This window comes from Caloenas nicobarica, chromosome 5, assembly GCF_036013445.1.
Source record: "Caloenas nicobarica isolate bCalNic1 chromosome 5, bCalNic1.hap1, whole genome shotgun sequence".
NCBI classification, from domain to species: domain Eukaryota; kingdom Metazoa; phylum Chordata; class Aves; order Columbiformes; family Columbidae; genus Caloenas; species Caloenas nicobarica.
The window spans coordinates 43,205,211-43,224,326 of NC_088249.1; the positions used below are offsets into that span (position 1 = coordinate 43,205,211).

The following is a 19,116-nucleotide window of genomic DNA, read 5'->3' on the forward strand; positions in this document are numbered from 1 at the left end:
TGAAAGTACATGTATTGTTTGAAGAGTAGATACTGGAAAAGGGCTTTCCTTTAGAACTACACATGGCCATCTAGACTGGACTAGAAGGGCCTTACACTGGATTTTTTAAAAAATAATTAACTAACTATCAAAAGGGAAAAAATTTTGGTAAGCAAGAACCTAGACTAGATAAAACCCAACAATTTCAGATGGAAAGGTTCTGCATGCCATTATCCATTTCCTGAGCAATACAGACCCTCAAAAGTCTGCCCTTTAATAATTAGTGATGGTAAAACTTCAGTGATTAAGCTTAGTTAACACAGAAGTTCATACGTCTTTTTTATTACCTCTAATTCCATTTTAAGAGACAAGTACATCTTGAAAAGATTAGCTATACTTCGATTTTTAAACAAAAACAGATACTGAAGACAATGTTAAATTCTGCTCTATTTTATTTGTCCTGTATGTCAATGAATGACATAATAATGACCATAATCATACAGAAATGCAGGTATTAAATTGTTTTAAGAGTCTTAAATTGGGGTGCCAATGAACACTCCATCTATATAATTACTCTATGATAAATTAGTTATAATTTCTTCAACACTTATGAGTGATCTTAAGTCTAAGGCACATAGGATTGTGAAGATATCTGTAATTGTCCGCCATGTGGATTTTTAATAGTAGATTGAATTAGCTTTTAATGAAAATATTCAATGAGATATTTCTTTCATGATATCCAAAGAAAGATGCCTTCTCAGACTGTGCTTCAACAATGAGAGGCAAAAACTGATCTAACCTCTGGTAGACAGTAGTAATTGACTTTAACTGACTGGCATTTATTCTAATGTTAAATGGGATAACCGTGACAAAAATCTGATTAAACTTATTTGGTCAAAAAGCATTAATAACTGAGCATGGAGAAAAAGAGAAGCATAAGAAATGGAGATAGAGTACAAATTTCACTTGGAGACAACATGGATATCACCAAGATCTTATTAATTTAAAGTAATAATTTAAAACTCTGGAGAAAACAAACAAGCAAACAAAAACATGTAAAGAACGTTAAGAATAAATGGCATGAATCTGAACCTAGCTTGTATAGATAAGTGCTAGTTTCCTAACAGGCAACTGTAAGAAAAAAATTACACTAATATGATTCCTTGTTTTTCATGGTTAATAAAGCCACCACTGAGCTACCTGTAGGGTACAGAGACTTGCAACAGAAGCTGCAGTCTCTGCTTTCAGACTCTTTGACCACAAGGAAAATTTGATACACAATCAGTGCTCTGAAGCTGTGACATGTCAGCAGAATAATGGTGACAATTATGAAGTTTTGGGAAAACAGTTGCTGTGCTTCCAGAGCACCTTTATTTTGGTTAGTCATATAGGAGAGCAGAGGTATTTGGCTTTTATTGGAAGTGATATTTTAAGTTCTCTGTCTAGAACATCAGAAAATTCCAAATTAGACATCATGGAATGCAGCTCTCTTCCTTTTGTCTTTTCGTTCTTTGCTATTGGTGACACAGTCCAAAAGCCTGTCATGTTTCCAGAAGAGACGTGTACCATATGGAAGCACTGGTTCCAAAGAATACTCACAAGCCAGTGAGAGCTGACTCAAACAAAAACATACTAAGAGGATATAATAGCTTTTTGTGTGTTCAAACTTACTTCAAAGCACACTATTCCATGTATAAATATTGAATAATACTCAGTACTATAGTCTGGCTAGAAATACATTTCATGCCAAAATCTGAAGTCCAGAGAGTCCATTCCTTCACATTGGAAATGTACACATATATACAAAAAGGGGACAAAAGTCCGTTACCTATCAATACCAAAAATTGATATCCAGGATGTTTTTGGCTAAATTACAAAACATGGTTTTAGTTTGAAAAAATCAAAACACTTCATCTGGATAATTGGGAAGCCTGTATTTCAATCATTTTAGTATAATTAATTTCCAGAATGCATTTTGACAAATGTGTTCTTCAGTTAATTTTTTTCTGTTAAAATATTTCCAACCAGGTTTCCTGTACAGCAGTCAGTACAGCTACAAATTGCCCCACATTCCTCTACACCTATCTTGGACTTGTAGGGTTTTTCTGGGCAGATTTCATGATTAAGGTCAGCATATGAAAATCATGTTTGGAGGAAAGGAGTATTATTCAGTTGCCTTTCTTTTCTTAAGAGCAACACTTGGTTTCTGTTGCTAGAAGATTATATAGTTAGATTTTGATCTGAAGAGCTCACTTATTTATTGATTTTAGCCAATATGCTTGTGAATGTGAAAGACACACACATAATGCCAATTTTGATATATACTTAATATCTGATGAGCTTGTATTAATATCTTATCAGAAATGGGTACCTGAACTGATGAAAATTTAGGTGTAACTTCTAATTGCATTTTTTCATTGTATTTGAACAAGTAGGGTTCTGGTATTATGCCCTTAAAGGACAGAGGATGCTGACAAAATAAATAAAATTTGTTTATGTCCAGGAGGGTCCCTGAAGAGGATGATGAAGAATATAAATCAGATATATACATGATCCACAATTTCTTTCATTGCTGTGTGTTATATTGTCTTGTGCTTCATTGTGGCTTTATGGTGCTTGTGTCAAGTGCTTGTGTGATTGGCAGCTCAGCCACATCAAGCTCAGGCAGAGCAAAAGCCTGTGCACATTATTTGTAGTCGATCCTTAGAAGGAAACTTGAAGGCAATTCTGTTTGAGGTTATGATATGGAAATAGCATAAAATGCAACTAGTGTTACTATCAATATAACTTCTCGTGTAAAAAGATTAATAGAAAACTCTGATTATTGAACGATGCTTCAAATAACTCTAAGAAGAAAACTGCTCTCTGGGAAATACTTATAAAATTAAGTATCTCAAATCACATTATTTTTATTAAAAACAGGTCAGTAAATATAGATTCCAGAGTTCATTTACATTTAGTAGAGCCAGTAGTAATTCTCCTATTGTGTTCATCACATTAGTCCAACTATTTCATTATGATTATCCTTCATCACTAGTGCCTGCAGAGCACCAATTAGAATACTTCCCTACTAGCTTATTTCAGCACAAACACCACATCACATGCTGTGTTTTGACAGACTCCTATAAGACAGTGAGTGAGTTAAAAGAGAACTCTTAGGAGTACTGAGAGTATTGAAATTTATTAGATGCAGTATGAAAAACCTTGTAGTCATCTTTGCCTACACAGGAAGTAGTAGACAAACTAGCGAGTACAACACAGGGAATCCTGCCCAGTTAGGAATGTCACTCAGTCTGAATATTTGGGTGGTCAGAAAATACCTGGAACACAAAGAAAAAAACCGAAGTGACAACAATTTATGCTGCAAAAGCCGATGCAAGGATGAGTCAGTACTACACAGGCCACTAATGAATCAATGCCTTGTTTTCCTGAGCTAAAGCACAACCTGAACCCCCAACTACTCCAAGGGTATATATTCAAAGAAGTTAAAAGTAAAAAACTACATTCTCAGATTCTCAGTCTCCTTTTCCCCACTACAAAGCTGCTAAAGGTTTTATTCGTAGGCATTTACGGAGTCCTTCCAACAATTCTGTGTTCATTCCTTGATGCGTATCTCAGGGCAACAGTTCTTCCACCTGCTTCTTCAAATGCTCCATTTCAATATTTAGATTTGAAAAATTATGCTAAAATTATTTTCTGGATTTAGTATTTAAATAAAGAGTTTTTCAATTTCTATAAGTTTTATATTGTATAGTACATCTTAATATTTGTCACATTTATAGAATCCAGTTGGAACAAGCTTTTTTGACCTTAAAAGTTTTTGTGTTATTGTCTTTCATTACAGTAACAAACATCTTAGAATGGAATTATAACTGATGTATCATTGTCGGTGATTATTCAACACTTGAATTGTATATTGTATTTCTTAAATTTAGTTGTTCATATAAACACTCTGAGCACTGAAAATTCTTTGGAATACTACTTGTTTTCTGACAACTACCTAGTGAACTTGCTAAAAAGTATGAAAAAAAAACGGACTCTGTCCAGAAGTGCAAGGAGTATTGTGGAAGGAGTCCTGCTTTTTCTTGTTTATACCCTTTCATAATGTGTGATGATGCCTTATACAATCTACGTGAAGCCTCACGATACGCAATGTGTGGTGGGGAAGTGACTAGTGACATACTGAACTCAGACTATTCGCCACTGGCTATTTATAGATAATTTTCTCCTCTAGGCAATTATTAATTTCTAGGCCAGGAATTATTTAGAAAACCCCAGGACTGACACAATGGTCAGGGTTTTGGAAGAAGCAGAGGAAGCATTCCTCACTTCTCTTCAAAAGAATGATTTGAAGACAGGAAAACATGTTTATGATGAATGACTTACGGAGCTCAAATACTTAGCTAAAAAAAAAAAAAGAAGAGGGTTATAAAGGTGACTCAGAGCAGATGGACAAGAAATTTGGGCAAAAATTAGAACTCATCATCAAATTATTTAATCAAGCAGAGAAATACTTCATGGTTAAAATCCAGTCATTGGCAATGAAACTAGAAAAAGACAGGTTGGAAAGAAGGCAGCATTTTGTTTTAATGGTAACTCTGTACTGATGTGGTTCCATTCATGTTGTGCTTATTTCCAGTACCTGAAGTTTATTGTTTTTCCAAGAGAGATTCACTGTCTCAAACCAGAAGCTTCAGAGGTTTAATTCAGAAACTAAACAGCAAATTTTATGGCTGTAAGACAAACTATTTATACATAATGCTGCTTTCTTGCTTCAAAAATCTGACTTATTTCCCTAGAAGTTGGATGGATGCTATTTCTATCCCATTCCAGAAGTGAAGTTTCATTATCTTGATTAAAGAAAACCTAAACCAGTCCTTGAAATACCTTTGCTTAGAGCTCATAGAGTAGCACAAAGCAAACTCGGAAGTAATTTGGTTGTCACTTGTTTTTTTCCTCAACCTGCCTCCCTTGTAGTCCAGTACCCCTTCCACCAATTTCAAAACCTTTTCTAATAATAAAGTTCACCAATACATTCAGTACAAACTAAGTTAGGTTTTGAAAGCTTGCTTTTTAGCTGACAAGAGAACAACTCCAGATGTTTTAAAGATGATAAAGTGTCTTATGTTTGGAGTAAGCTTGGTTAAGTATGAGATAGGAACTGTTAAAGGCATGCAGATGATCAGCTCATCAAGTAGAAAAAGGATAATAAACTGAAATTAATCTCATTTGCTATTTTAATGTGCTTCAAATTACATCAAGATATCTGACATTATTTGGCTTAAATCTAAAGTTATTTTAAGATGAAAGCTACCTGGAGTGGTCAGAGAGACTCCTTATCTGCTGAGTGCAAATTTTTAGCAAACCTGGGCCTATGTTTTTGCATAAAACTGAAGCTGAGTTATAAATAACCTCTGCTGAATTCATGAATTTGAATGAAAATGATGTGGAACCCACTGAAGTCTAATGACTTCAAAACAGAAAAAGCATATCCGTAGAGACAAAATTCCTTTAAAATTCACTGGGATTGAGATACCACTCCTTGTATTAATTTTTGTCCTTAGATCCTTCATATGATAATATTTATTGAGTTACAGTTACCTACTTTGCTATGCATGTTTAACATGACCTGAAGTCTATAAAACAAGAAGTAAGGAAAGGAGGGGAAGCAAGGGTGAATGTCATGCCAGTAGTAGTTCCTTCCCATGAGAGGACCTGCTCTAACAGCACTACTGGGGTTGCAGGTGCCAGGCCATGAGATAAACAGTATGCAAATGAGAGTGGAGAACAATAAAGGGAAAATATTTCCAAAGAGGCTCTGGAAAACAGAAGTAAGGGTGTTGAAATGAGTTTCATTGTATTCTTCTTGATGCTAGGTTTGGGTATGCAAGGTCTTTTTCCTTCCAGCTTTAACAAATATGACAAGTACCCACATTAGCAGATGTGACTTAGTCCTACAGAGAAACTGGTAACACCAGGTCCATGGAAGATAAGATAGAGGCACACCAATTGTCAAGTGTATAGGCACATCTGTTCCATTCCAGAAGAGGGCAAATTTTTCTGTAAATCACTGTCAACTACTTCCGAAAGACCATGTGACACAGTGTTGAAGAAGAGAGATTCACAGTGCCTGTTCAATATGCATCATGAGTATAATGGTAGGTTTCTCCAAAACCAAATTGTTCAGACTTTCCTCAGCCTGTGAAAAAGTCCCTGAAGCAAGAATACTGTTTTTCTTTTACACCTGAGAATGCGATGATTCAAGGCAGCTGATGCTTCTGTTTCTGTCTTCACTTATGCTTTACACTTTCAAGCTGCTTCTGGAATGAATGTGCTCTGCTCAGACTTTTTTATTTTAATAGACTAAGAACAGACTCTCTCTTGCTTGTAATTTAGTCTTTCATTTGCATTTCTATTAATTAGTGAGAGGGAAGGAAGTTCACAGAAAATAACTAGCTCTAAAATAGTTAATTGTGTTTGTGCAGACAAGTAGTGCATCAAATCAGCGAGCTACGTGCCTGCGCTACAGTCTTCTCCTAAATGTCTAAGTGGTGTTAGGGCCAAGAGGACACCAGTGAACCAGATCCACTGTACCTGAGACACCCTGTCTGAACTCTGTGCAACAACATGCTGGTTATGGAACAAAACATCATTGCCCATCCATGACTGATGAAAAACCAACAGCTGAGTCAAAGAAGGAGCAAGAACTCTAGCTACATAGTGCATAAACAGCAAGTCTGCCCTTTCCAGAAAGTCTAAATCTTGCCTGCACAGGTGCAGTACAGTTATTTCTGCATTTGTTGTCTTCTCAATTTGTCTTTGATAGAAAATACAGAAACTATAGCCAGCTTTTCACTGTCTCCTCTCCATTCGCATCCAGGCTGAGTAGTGGCGGCAGGGACTGCAGCTCTTACTGGTCATTGCACCAACGAGTACAAAGAGCGAGAGACAGCTCCTCTGCCTTGCCAGCTTCATACATTTGTGTAAGGCCAGGTATAGGAGGAAGTGTAGGTTACATTAATAAATAAGCTATCTACAGAAGCTGGAAAGCACTGAGGAGGAGCTTGGACCTTCTGGCTTGTCTTGAAGTTACTGAAATAAGAATTCATTTTCATGTGTTAAAAACCATCACAGATTACCAAAGAGAATAGCATCTGTTTTCCCAGAGCTACATATGGAACGTTATCTGTTCTCTTTACACACTCTGTATGAACTTGTATCCCACATCAAGTAAAACAGGGTCATAAAGAACAAGTGACTGATGCTCCCAAAGTGATAAGCTAGATCACCCATTTTAATATTTCTATGGTTTCTTCAGTAGGTATCTGCCCACATACCCATACCACAAATTCAACCTCAGGTTTGCTGAAGCAGGTTCACACTGCAGGGCTTCAAACACAGATATTTATTGTATCACAGTGCATAAATAGAAACTGATAAGAATGGTTTAACTTCCATAGAACTCTGGCCAGTTAGTGCTAGATCCTGCCACCACTTGACAGAGAAAATACTTGACTGAAAAAAGCCGTACAGGCTGGATTGATGAAATGGCTAAAGTAGGGGCCAAGGACACTATGGATTTCAGTACACTCTGATGTAACTCTTAAGAAATAGTGAAGATCCCTCAGCACTTATTACCATGATAATAATAATTTAAAAAAACCTGAAACCTTAGATGTATTTCCAAGTCGGTTATCTTCGTGGTTGTGGACACCTCAAAGACAACTTCTGCTCAGAAGAGCATTACGAGCCTCAACCTAGATTTTGCATGCAAGTCACGTGGTGGCTGTGGGCAGTGCTGCCATGCCTAAATAATTTATGCCATCTTCATTTTCAAAGAACTTGTGCAGTAGAAACACACCATTCAGACAAGAGCTCCTCCAGGGAAACCAGGCTGGGGGGTCTTGCAGCCACGCTTCCATTCTCCTTAGTTCATACTCTTATCTCTTCAGCAGCAGCTGGCAGAGAATTATAACCTCTGACCTGGAGAGCCTATTACTGATGCTCAGACTTTAATGTCTGGAGAATACCAACAGTAAAATTGCAGGCTGTGTGTGGAACAGGCACAAAATGGATACTACTCTAGAGCTGGTTCTTCTCCCATATAACAGCCACACTAAAGTTCTGCAGAGCTGTCACAAGTGCCTTCAGAGATTGCTTTTTCCCTCATTCACACCGCCAGGCTGTTTATTTGCAGACTTCCACTATTTACAAAATAGGAACATAATTGTTTTTATTTATAGCTTTGATAGGATTATAGATAGATATCTCTGGCAATTATGTAACATAACTTAATTCTTTTATTTGGTCTGCCTTCCTAAGAAAGTGTACTTTACATGTTTGTGCTGTCTGTTCCACTGACCATTCAGATGTTCGTTTGCTCATACTGTATTTTTTCCCTATTCGCTAATTTCAGCCAGATTTGTCAGAGTGTAACTTATCACTGGAGAAAGACCCAGACCGGGTCCTGTAATGGAAAGCGGAATTAAAGCTTTTTCCATCCCGAGGCAGCAGTCTAACAGTGTATGTATAGATTAAAGGCACCCACAGCACATGCTGCCACTCTCTCAGGTGAGGAGGCAGGGGATGTAGGAGTGTTCAGGGAACACAAAAGGAATTGAATGTGTGGTGATGGTGTGTTTAAGGAATGCAGCACACAGATCTGCAGGAAATCGACTTTCATTAGCTCTGTGGAACATGGAACAACTTGTTACTCCACACTTCACTGTGGCTCAATCTTGCAGGTGAAAGCCTAAGCCACCTCTCTCCTCACCTGGCCCAGAGGGGTGATTTTTCACCAAGAACTCTCTCCCTCCACTTTGTAATTTAGTTAGCCACCATTGCCAGCACCTTACTGTTTTGGAAAAGTGTTCAGAGAGCACAGCAAATGCATTCACCACTTTTCCAATAATTGCTGACATACAGGGCATTAATAATTAGCTTGAAGGAGCTGGTGGCCTGAGGCACAGCTCTGGTAATCAATAATCCTTGGAACACCCTATGCTAAGGTTATTTCTGCCAACAGAAATGAAATAGGGGGTAGGGAGATTATTTATTTAGCCTATTCCTAAAAAGACTTATTTAGAGGTGTCTAAGCACAAAGTAATAAAAACTAAAATCATTATGTGAAAAACAAAGATAACAAGATACAACATTTGAAAAAAAAGCAAATCTTGCAAACAAGCACAGCCAGTTGCTGTCAGTTAATGTACTCCAAATAAGGAATGGATAGAACAACCAAGAGCAGATAAACCTGCAATGGAAAAGCTCTAAATATTATGAATAAAATTTCTCTGTTCCTGAACCAACTTGCTGTATATTCTAAAATCAGCCAGTAACAGACATTCATGAAGCCCATTTTGGAGGTAATTTCATACCTGAAGGTTTGCAGCTGAGAAAGATGTTAATCAGGCAAAACAGATGAATATCAGCTATCCTTAGCTAACCTCCAAAATCACAGCAGATCCAACTCAGCCTAATCCAAAGCAGGACGGGTATTAGATACAATATGTTAAAATATTATGAGTTATTCACTTGGCACTGTTTCCTTCTTATGGTGTTTCAGGATACTTGGAGAGCTGCAGCTACTTCAGTATAATACTAGTACAACCTTCCCAGTTTTGTGTATTTCTAAAGGAAAATGAATTGCAGCATATTTGTAACTGGAAGGTAAAATTTAGTCCCAATAAGTTTTTTTTTCCTGACGATCTAAAAATTCAGAAAGTTTCACATGTTACATATATAGCAGAGAAGCTAATTAAAGTCTAATGTCAGTACCTGCCAGTATAGACATCAGCAATACCCCAGACAGGTGCTTGCTTGTTCTGTTTGATCTTTCAGTTTCTTCTATACTGCCTTTGGAAGGTATTTCCACAGGCCCATTATAAGGCTGTTGGAGACTGTGGACATTATGCCTCCATGCACAGTGCTACGCATGGTGCATGTGCACGTCACTGTTGAGTTGTGCCACTATGAGCAACCAGGCTGAAGTGTCCAGAATCAGATCTGCTGTGTTTTGACTGCAGGACCTTTTTCAGAGTCTAGGGCCTGGAACTTCAGCCCTTGAAAAAAAGCATCTCTTTGTGTTACTATGGAAAAGGGTATCGTTCCATTAGAGATGGCCACAAACAGGATGCAGTGTTGCAGGGATCCGTTTGCAGTTCTGAGATGTTAAAAGATTTTTCCTCTCTTTTGGGTTAATTCAGAAAATGCATCCCAGATAGCACAAGCTATGTTCCTCTTAGAAACTATTGGAGTTTTTTCAGCTTCTTTTCTACTGTTCTATCATTTTACTAATCATCTTGATCATGAACTCCCTGTACATTCCTTCATGGCCTGGAGGCTTTAATGGAAGAGCCACAGGAATCTCTTAATGCTCCTGTGCTTCTCACGATATCTTACCAGTGCACCCTTTTCGAAAGATACACACTCTCCGCAGGTCCCAGGCCCTGTATCACAGCCGCTGTGTAATGGCCTAAAGGACAACCTGTGCTTTTCCAGGTCTAGCTGGCACAAAAGCAACACTGCAGATAGACAGCCACCCTAAGTCGAAAGGGTAGAGTAGTAATTAAATTGCAGTTCTGTGCTGAGAAGTGGTAGGCTTCTGTGTTTATCATGCTGGTTTGACTCCAGATGTACTCAGTTTGCAACTAAAAGATTATCTTCCTTAACTTGCCTCTTTTGCCAAGCCAATGTGAATCAGAGTCAGGACAAGGTCCTTGCTTCCTTGCCTGCATTACTACTAGCAATAAAGGGCATAACTGGCCAAAACAGTCCTTCAGCAACACAAGAATCACCCTCTCCCATCAGAATATATGCCAAGGTCTGTCTGACCAGCCCAAACCCAGTGCTTCCAGAACAGTTCACTATAGAAGGTTCTACTTACCATCACTGGTGATGGCTCTGCAAGGATAACGTGCAGGAACACACGCTTACTGCTAACATCAACATATGAAACTGATAGAGGAAGGAAGCAGCTTTGCTGGGCAAGACAGTGCAATTTCAACACAGCCATTTTTCTGCCTAGGATGGCACTTTCTATGAGCTCAAGCCCTCGGGCAAATCACTTTATGATGATGGTAAGTGAGCTGAAAGCCAATCTCAGTCAGCAATAAAATGACAGGATAGGATTAAGAAAGAAGTAAGTGGTGATCTATCAAAAATATGGAGTATTTTTGACAAAAGATGTGATGTCAAAGCCAGGGGCTAGCGAGAAGGAAGTAATGAGGATGAAGAACTGGAAAACCATGAGACAGATAGAGAAAGATGAGGGAATCTAGAAAGGTTGCATTCAGGAGAGCAAAAATAAGGACTGGAACATCAACTGTAAAAAAAGGAGTAGGAAGTTAACTATAGAAACAGAAGACAGAGATCATTAGAAATTATGAGAATGAAGTAGACTACAGTGATAAGAGAGATCAGAGTGACAGAAAAGGAAGTAAAAACACTAAAGGGGAAAACACCCCAGAATTTTAGGGAAAATCCCTCCCCCAATACTAATGAAGTCTAGCTTTGCTCATCTAAGAAAAAAAAGTAAAACCATGAAAAACCAGACCTTTTCTTTATTTATTTAGGGGGAAGAGGGGTATTTTGCCTTAAGTTGCACTTTCAAGGCAGGAATAGTTTAATTTGAGGGCATCCTCAGGGCTCTTGTGCTGCACCATTTAGCAATGTTGTAAAAAGGGTAATCCCACCAGCTGTTCTCAAGGGCACTTGATAGTGGAAGTTTCAACAAAGGAGAATCATATGGAGTCACAGCTATTTTGAGTTTGTTCTTTTCCTAGAAGACTTTCCTGGGGGAGTATGTAATTTCTTCTTGACTGCCCACCATCCTTATTTCATTAGCCTATCTATCTCAGAAAAACTGTCTACTACTAGCGTTTATTTTGTGCTGTGAAAAGTCACTTTGCAATCTCAATTCTCTCTTCACATACTAATCATCACGTGCTTTGTTGAAAATGGTATCTATACAAGTGAAGAGCTGGTACATTTTACTCTTTGACACTTATCTTTTCATCCCAAATAATAATTTTATTATTCAACTTCATGTTCATAATCCATCTTCCCATTTATCCGAGCTCAGTCCTCCTCTCTGACTTTACACTTCAGTCATCTCATCTGAAAGATTTAAAGAAAGTGAGATCTGACCTTATGCATGGTCTCTCTGAGGTGTATTTGCATTGTACCAGGAAGGATCTGTCTGTCTGCTGCTGTCACTACTGACATTATATCACAGTGATGACTTCCTAAAGATCAGATGTAGAACATATTCTGCCTGGACTTATCCAGGAAATTTAACAATACAGTTCCTCTCTACCTGGAAACAGTTTTAACCTGCATGCATCTAAAGCTCCTCTGTGGCTGGTGCATACTGCTCTTTAACTGCTGGTTGGATGGTACTTGCAGGATTTCAGACAATGCACAACTACATACTACAGTGGCACCATTGGAACGTTTCATGAGCAGATGAACGTTGTAGGCAAAAAAATACTTGAATCGTCAGCAGTAACTGGCAGCAGACAATTAGGGGTGTGTGTGTGTGGGTGAATGTCTGAAAATGAACTTTCGAACTCTCAAGCAGAAGCATGCCACTTGCTGCAACTGTTACAGGCTGGCTGTAAATTTCGTTAACAGCTGGACTAAAGAAATGGCACATCCTGAATCCTCAAGTTAACAGCGAGACACGAGAGGACCACCCCTCAGGAGGCTGATCACATGTTGTGCTTCTGCACATAAACTATTTAGATTGGTGCTTTCAAAGAAGAAGTGGGCCTGGAGAGAAAGTCTGGCTGGAGGAAAGTTCCTAGAAGTGGGAAAGACCCTGGCAGATCAGGGAGCGCATTGAGACAAGTGCTGGGAGATGCTGAAGGACCTTGGCCAGTAACACCTGACAGGTAACTATGAGAAGCTGCACAGCACAGGCTGACACAACTTTTTGCCCAATCTTCCTGGATTGGCAGTGATGTCCCTGCTAGGAACAGGGAAGTGAAGCCCTTGGGAAAGTAATACTGGGTTGGAAGTGAGCAAGTGAGTTAATCAAGTAGTGTAAAAGCTCTGAACTCACTGGTTCTTAAACAAACATCAGTATCCAGATCTGGTTGTGGTTTACTGTGTCTTCCTTGTGACAGTGAAAAAAAGGATGTTTTTCATAATATATCATTATGTTTCATCATTCTTTAAAAACATAATTTCCTGTTAAGTATTCTCAGAATTTTAGCAAACTTCCCAGGCAATACTTATTTGTAATATACCATAAATTATGCCTCCTGAACATCAAAAATAGCATTATGGTCTAAATTCTACCTCACAGTAGAATTTATGGTCTTTTAAAGAGGACACAAACGACCAGTTCAGAGTAATTTTATAACAGGTTTAAGTACAGTTGCATCCCCTTGTACCACCCCCTTTGCTGAACATTATAACCTGGTACACAAAAGGAAGTTCAGCAGTTGTGTTCTCATATCTTTTGTAAAAGACATTCAGCTGTCAGTAAATTAAATGTTACATGCAAAATTACCCACTTTGTCTCCACATCCTTATTCCTTTTCTAAAAGATACTGTAGATTTGGATTCTCAGATAAGGAAATAGAATTCCTAAGTAGAATACGGTAGAATAGTAAGACAGAGTAACTCATGTAAATGTTTTTGAAAAGCTCACACTGAAAACAGTGGGAATCTGAGATAGATGAAAAACTACATTAATAGTGGAAGTACACAATAGGTTGATATATGTAAACAGAGTGCATAGAAATATATCCACCCCTTTAATAAATGCAAAACATAGAGGTGAACGGTGAATAAAAGAAACAAACCTTGTAGTGTTAAACAGGTTGCTAGGACATCCTTCTGAGACATGAATCATACAATAATGGTTTTGGATTAACTGATGAGCCATGTTCTTATATCTGGCTATTTAAACCCATCAATTTTGTACACAATCTCTTACTCCAAGAAAAGACAGAAGTAATAAAAAAGGATATAAAGAGTAATCAAAAAGGATATAATGGTTTATCAGTGTAGTTGCAACATAGGTTACAAAACAGGCCATGGTTTCTGAATTCTTAGTCTCAGTCAAATTATGAACAAGCAGGTCAGAGTGAGCAAAAAAAATTAATAATAATAAAAATATCACTGGATTACATCAGAGAAAAGATGGAGAAACTTCCCTTTACCACTGCTTCTCTAGACCACTGCCACAAGTAGGAGAAGTATTATGTTTTAATAATCCATGCAGCTGTCACTATAGACAGGATCTAATGTCTGCAGAACATTTTAAGACAAAACTACTTTTGATTTCTTGAACAAGAGCTGAGTTGGAAAAAGATAAGCTGGCAGACTGAAACACATGGGATTGTAGGTATGAGTTATGGAAAAGCATCTGCTATTCCATATTCCCTTGCCCAATTAAACATGTTTCTCCCCATCAGCATTTCTTAGGTTTTGCTGCAGTGCTGTGTAATTGCATTTCTATGTATAAGGCTCTCTTTCCTCTTGCTTCAGTTGTACTGCAGAGCTCTGACATCCTTATCCCAGTTTTCACATAATCTTACATAATTTCACAAGAATTTCATCAGTGACATGAAAGTCTTCCCAGAATGTGTGTCACTGTCACAGATCCTTTGCCAGGAAAGACCACAAAATCATCCCGAAGCAGTACTTCAAGCACTAAATGAAAAAAACCTCAGTTTACTTGAGGAGAAAAAAAAATTTAAAAAAAATAAAAGAAGAAACAAAGTGGGGTAGGAAAAGAAACTGGAGGAAGAGAGAGTGTGTGAGACTGATATTAAATATTGATTTTAATAGTTAAATATTTTAAAGCCTTATCTGTCTGAACGGTAGCCTACAGAAGTACAGCAATGCCCCCTGATATCCTGGCAGAAATAGGCAAGACATGTGCCTTAGTCTCCCTTTTCTCCCAAGAGTTTTTACTGGATGTAATGCTGGTGAAATCAGTAGTTACTCCCCTCCAGTCTCTGTACCTTTCCAAACTAAAGGGCAAAGTTGAGTGAGAACATCCTGCAGTCTTTGAAGTACATTCAGGCAGTTTACACATGGATAAATTTATCAGATTTGTGAATACATGATGCCCTTTTATAGTACCTCATCTCAATGAACTTAGTATGGTTTATGAAGATTCATTGCCACAAATATCATAATCTCAGCAAATCAAACAAAAGCTAGCTAATGACTATCTCCATTACATAGGTGGCAAAGAAAAAGAAATCAATCTGGTGAAGGCTGTACAGTGAGTTAGAGAAATCAAGGGACAGAACTTGGCAGACTGACTTTCTTCCCTTTGGCACCAGTGAACCAGTAAATAGAGATTAAGAACTACTCACCATTCAAATTAAAACTGCCATCCAGAGCCTGCCACATTCTTGGTGTTCCACTGATATTCCATCTTTGTAGGTAACGGGGAAGCTTTCAAAACTTTAGAAAATTCCTGAATTAATTTTAATTTTATGGTAATGCCCTCCACGAGAATACAACTGTGGCAGTACATGTAAACTGATTATTTACCTTTAGAATTTCTAATGTCTTGTTGGGATACATTTGAATCTTCTTTTAAATGTCCCATTTTCACCGCACTATTCACTCAGAAGGCTGCTTCTGAAAATCCTTCTACAAATTATTTTACATTTTAGGATTTCTTGCATCATGTGGATAAATATGGCAAAAGTGTTTATAATGAGATGCTCAGGGAACTAAGCATGACAAACCAGCTCTAAGACAAAGACGGAAGACTCCTTTATAATGACAGAACAATCAGGAATAAAGTAACTAGCCCAGAAAATTCCTGGCTGAGGAAGTCTTTCAATTCCTATATTCCTGTCTTTGAATCCGTTTTCATTTTAGTTGCCACATAATTTTAACATATTTAACAAAAAATGATAATTCATAGAAAACATGCAAAAAATTATAAACCTTTAAGAAACATGAGGTGTTAATTTTTAACTTTTTTTTTTTTTTTAATGCAAGGAAAAGTATTTCCCTTCTCAATCCTTTCTCTAGGTCAGGAAAAGCAGCAGATTCAGTACTTCTACTTAAAGAAATACCCACTCAGTCTTGCTTTGGGAAAGGAAGACAGCAAAGCTTTGATTTTTTTTTCCATTTAGAAACATAAAGTAGGCTGGCCACAGTTAAGGTATTTAAATACTGGCAGGGATAAACCCCATTTATAATGTTGACACTATGTAAGGCGTTCCTGTTCTTTGGCCATGTTATGTGACCTTTCACTAGGAGATAACCTCACAAACCTGGACAAAATAACCCAGAGGACACGGACTAAGCAGCCTTAAACATGTCCTTCATCCTCCTCATGACCAGATGTGATACCCTCCTCTCATCGAGACCGAGGCATATTGGCAAGGGCTGAAACTGTCAAGCTAAGTAATACACATTCAGGAGATAAACAGAGAGCTTCTGTATCCAAGGCTGGCAGTGTAGCACCAAATTAATTTTCAAATACAAGATTAAAAATAAAAGAAAAACCTTCCCAGACATGTTTTGACTGTAGATTTCAGGATTCCCCACTGCTTGCAGTCCAATACAAACTATGTTTCATCTCATTCCAAAATCTACACATGGGATAGTTAATATATTTTGCCTCAGCTGATATATGGATGAACTCAGGTCTAATTAAAGAGGTTTCAGAAATAGCACAGACATAAAAGTCATTCTAGAACTGATTATTCCTAATTGACAAATTATCCTGCCACCTCTGCATAGTGGGCAACGTCTATTTCCTGTAATTCCGCAACGTCGAATAAAGGGTCAGGAAATCTTCTTGCACAGCGGCAAGACCTATTATTCTGCATTAGAAAAAGACAATAATAAATTGGAGAATAACTTCTACTATATCTCTCTTCCTACTCTAAAACCAACTGGCCACTACCATTCACAACCATGTTGTAGGAGTGGGGAGTAACAAGATATTTGTTGGGTCTTCATTTCTGGGCAGGAGTGGCCTTGAGTTTGGTCAGACACACTAATGCTACACAGTACACGCTGCAGCACTCTCTGGGCTGCCTCTAAGAGTATCCACTTGGTAATTCTCAGTGATATATTCTGGGTTCAAGCTTTTCTTTAGAATTTACCCAAGGTTCACTGACTTGCTGTTTGGATGGAGCTAGCTGCATATACCTTGCACAAATACCTCCACTTTGCCGTCTGTCCTTAAAACCATGACAAGTATGAGGGAGACAAGATATTACATCACCTCTGCCTGTCCCAAGGATAGATGAGACTTCTGCGCAATTTGAAGTCAGCTCTCCTGATTTTTCTGTAGTCCAAGTGTTTGTACATATTACTAGAAGCTCTTCATCACCATAAAAAGCATGTAAATAGAAAGCATCTACAATAGATTCAATAACACACACACAGAATATTTTGCTCTGTAAATTGGAACTACCTATAGATATCTATTCTTCTGCTAGTTCTGCTTCCAACCTCACAATGACTAGACGTCCTGCCGAGTGTAATGGCAATGCATTTGGAGAAGCTGAAGGTATTGCTGCTGTCTTATCACACTGTACCATTTCACACTTTTGGATGAGGTCAGGAAGCCTTATTTTGTACAAGTTTGAAAATTGCCCCTCTAGAGGTGTCTTCTTCACAGTTACTAAAGGTGGCACTCCAGTGTCTTGCACCCCGCATAGTCCTGTCCTCCTCTTCCCAATGTGCACAGACAGAGGAAGACCATAAGACTGATATTCTCTCCCACTTTACTGCTACCAGGACCAACCTACAGGCCAAGGCACTATCATAAAGAATACTATAGGTCCATACTCTGGCCCCGAACTTGTAAACATTGCTTGACTCAGCCCACCTGCGCACAGCTAGGTTCTCCTGTGCTCCAAAACCAGGTTGCATCATCCAGCTGCTGACGGGGGACGGGGAATGTTCCCTCGTCTGTTTTAGCTCTGGTACCATGTCCACACTTGATTTGGGAAAGCACTAGTGAGACAGCTACACCAAACTGTTAATACTAACCTGCCAACAGTTTAAGTGTGTGGATGGTAACAAGGCAATACCCAAACCTAGGCTCTCTGGTGCCAGTAGTGATATAAATGTAGTCTTAGATATGAAAGCATGGATCCTTCTGATCTGAACTAAGTGAGCATAGTCTGCTGGTTGGGCAGTACAGGACTTGTTACATTCAAGGATCAGTCACAAAAATGCTTGCCATGTTACTGGGTTGCTGTATTTCCTCTCTTTCCCCAAATGTTATTAGCTCTGAGGCTCATAACTAGGCTGCAAAAGCACAGAAACAAAACCATTTGACAGGACTGGTGAAAGAAAAGAGGATAATTTCATTTTCAAATGGGAAGATTTTTTTTTACCCTCATAGTGAGAGCCAAGGACTGTTTGACTGTGAAATTCATCACACCTTTATTGTATTAATGATGAAAAAATGGCAATTATATAATACCATTAATCCAATGGTCCCAAAGTAAAGGGCAAACAATTTGTAATATGCCCTGGGGAAGCATCTAGTTGAAGCCCTCAAAGAGAAGGACAAATCAATGAAAATTGCTTATGGCTGTTAACTCATAGCTGCTGAGCTTCATCCTCCATCCTTACTGTGCTGCCAAGAGCCACAGTAATAAAAGGCTGAGGATGGGACCTGAAAACTAGCCAAAAGCAAGGGTTCTCTGGGAAGTTCTGTGTTATGCTCAACCCAAGGAATGTTTTCTTTTCTTGTACTGTATTCTTGAAGTAAAACCTTCTTTCTAGCTATGATAAGATGGCTGGCTCCATGGTCATTAGGTTGAGTCCTTTAATAGCATACACAAAAATTTAATGTTTGTTTAGCTAAGAGCTATCAGTGAGAACATATTGCCTAGAGAGGGTGCTATTGCCATACCCCCGCAACGTGTGAAACAAACTACATTTGCCTAGTTATCTTTCCATCTGACAACTTCTTTGACTTCTAACTGCAGCTTACAACCTTTGCATGTTTTTATGCCTTTGCTTTAAACTTGTCACTTATGCATCGAGGACTGTTAAATAGTTGAGCAGAGCAGTGCTTTTTAAGCTTGATGATGAATGTATAATATCCAAGATGAGGGAACTGGAGTAATAAATTCCTGAAATTAGATAGATACCATTTTTTTTAGCAATGAGAGTAAATAAAAG

At 38.3% G+C, this 19,116-nt stretch overlaps 1 protein-coding gene across 1 annotated transcript in view; it reads right to left on the minus strand.

Moving 5' to 3' along the window:
• The window catches only part of LOC135989814 (inositol 1,4,5-trisphosphate receptor-interacting protein-like 1), a 35,598-nt gene extending 17,688 nt beyond the window's left edge, over positions 1 to 17,910 (minus strand). Inside the window, exon 1 of the mRNA XM_065636877.1 lies at positions 17,767 to 17,910. Coding sequence (XP_065492949.1) covers positions 17,767 to 17,910 — 144 coding nt within the window. The remainder of the gene's footprint in view (positions 1 to 17,766) is intronic.
• Between the last annotated feature and the right edge of the window lie 1,206 nt (positions 17,911 to 19,116).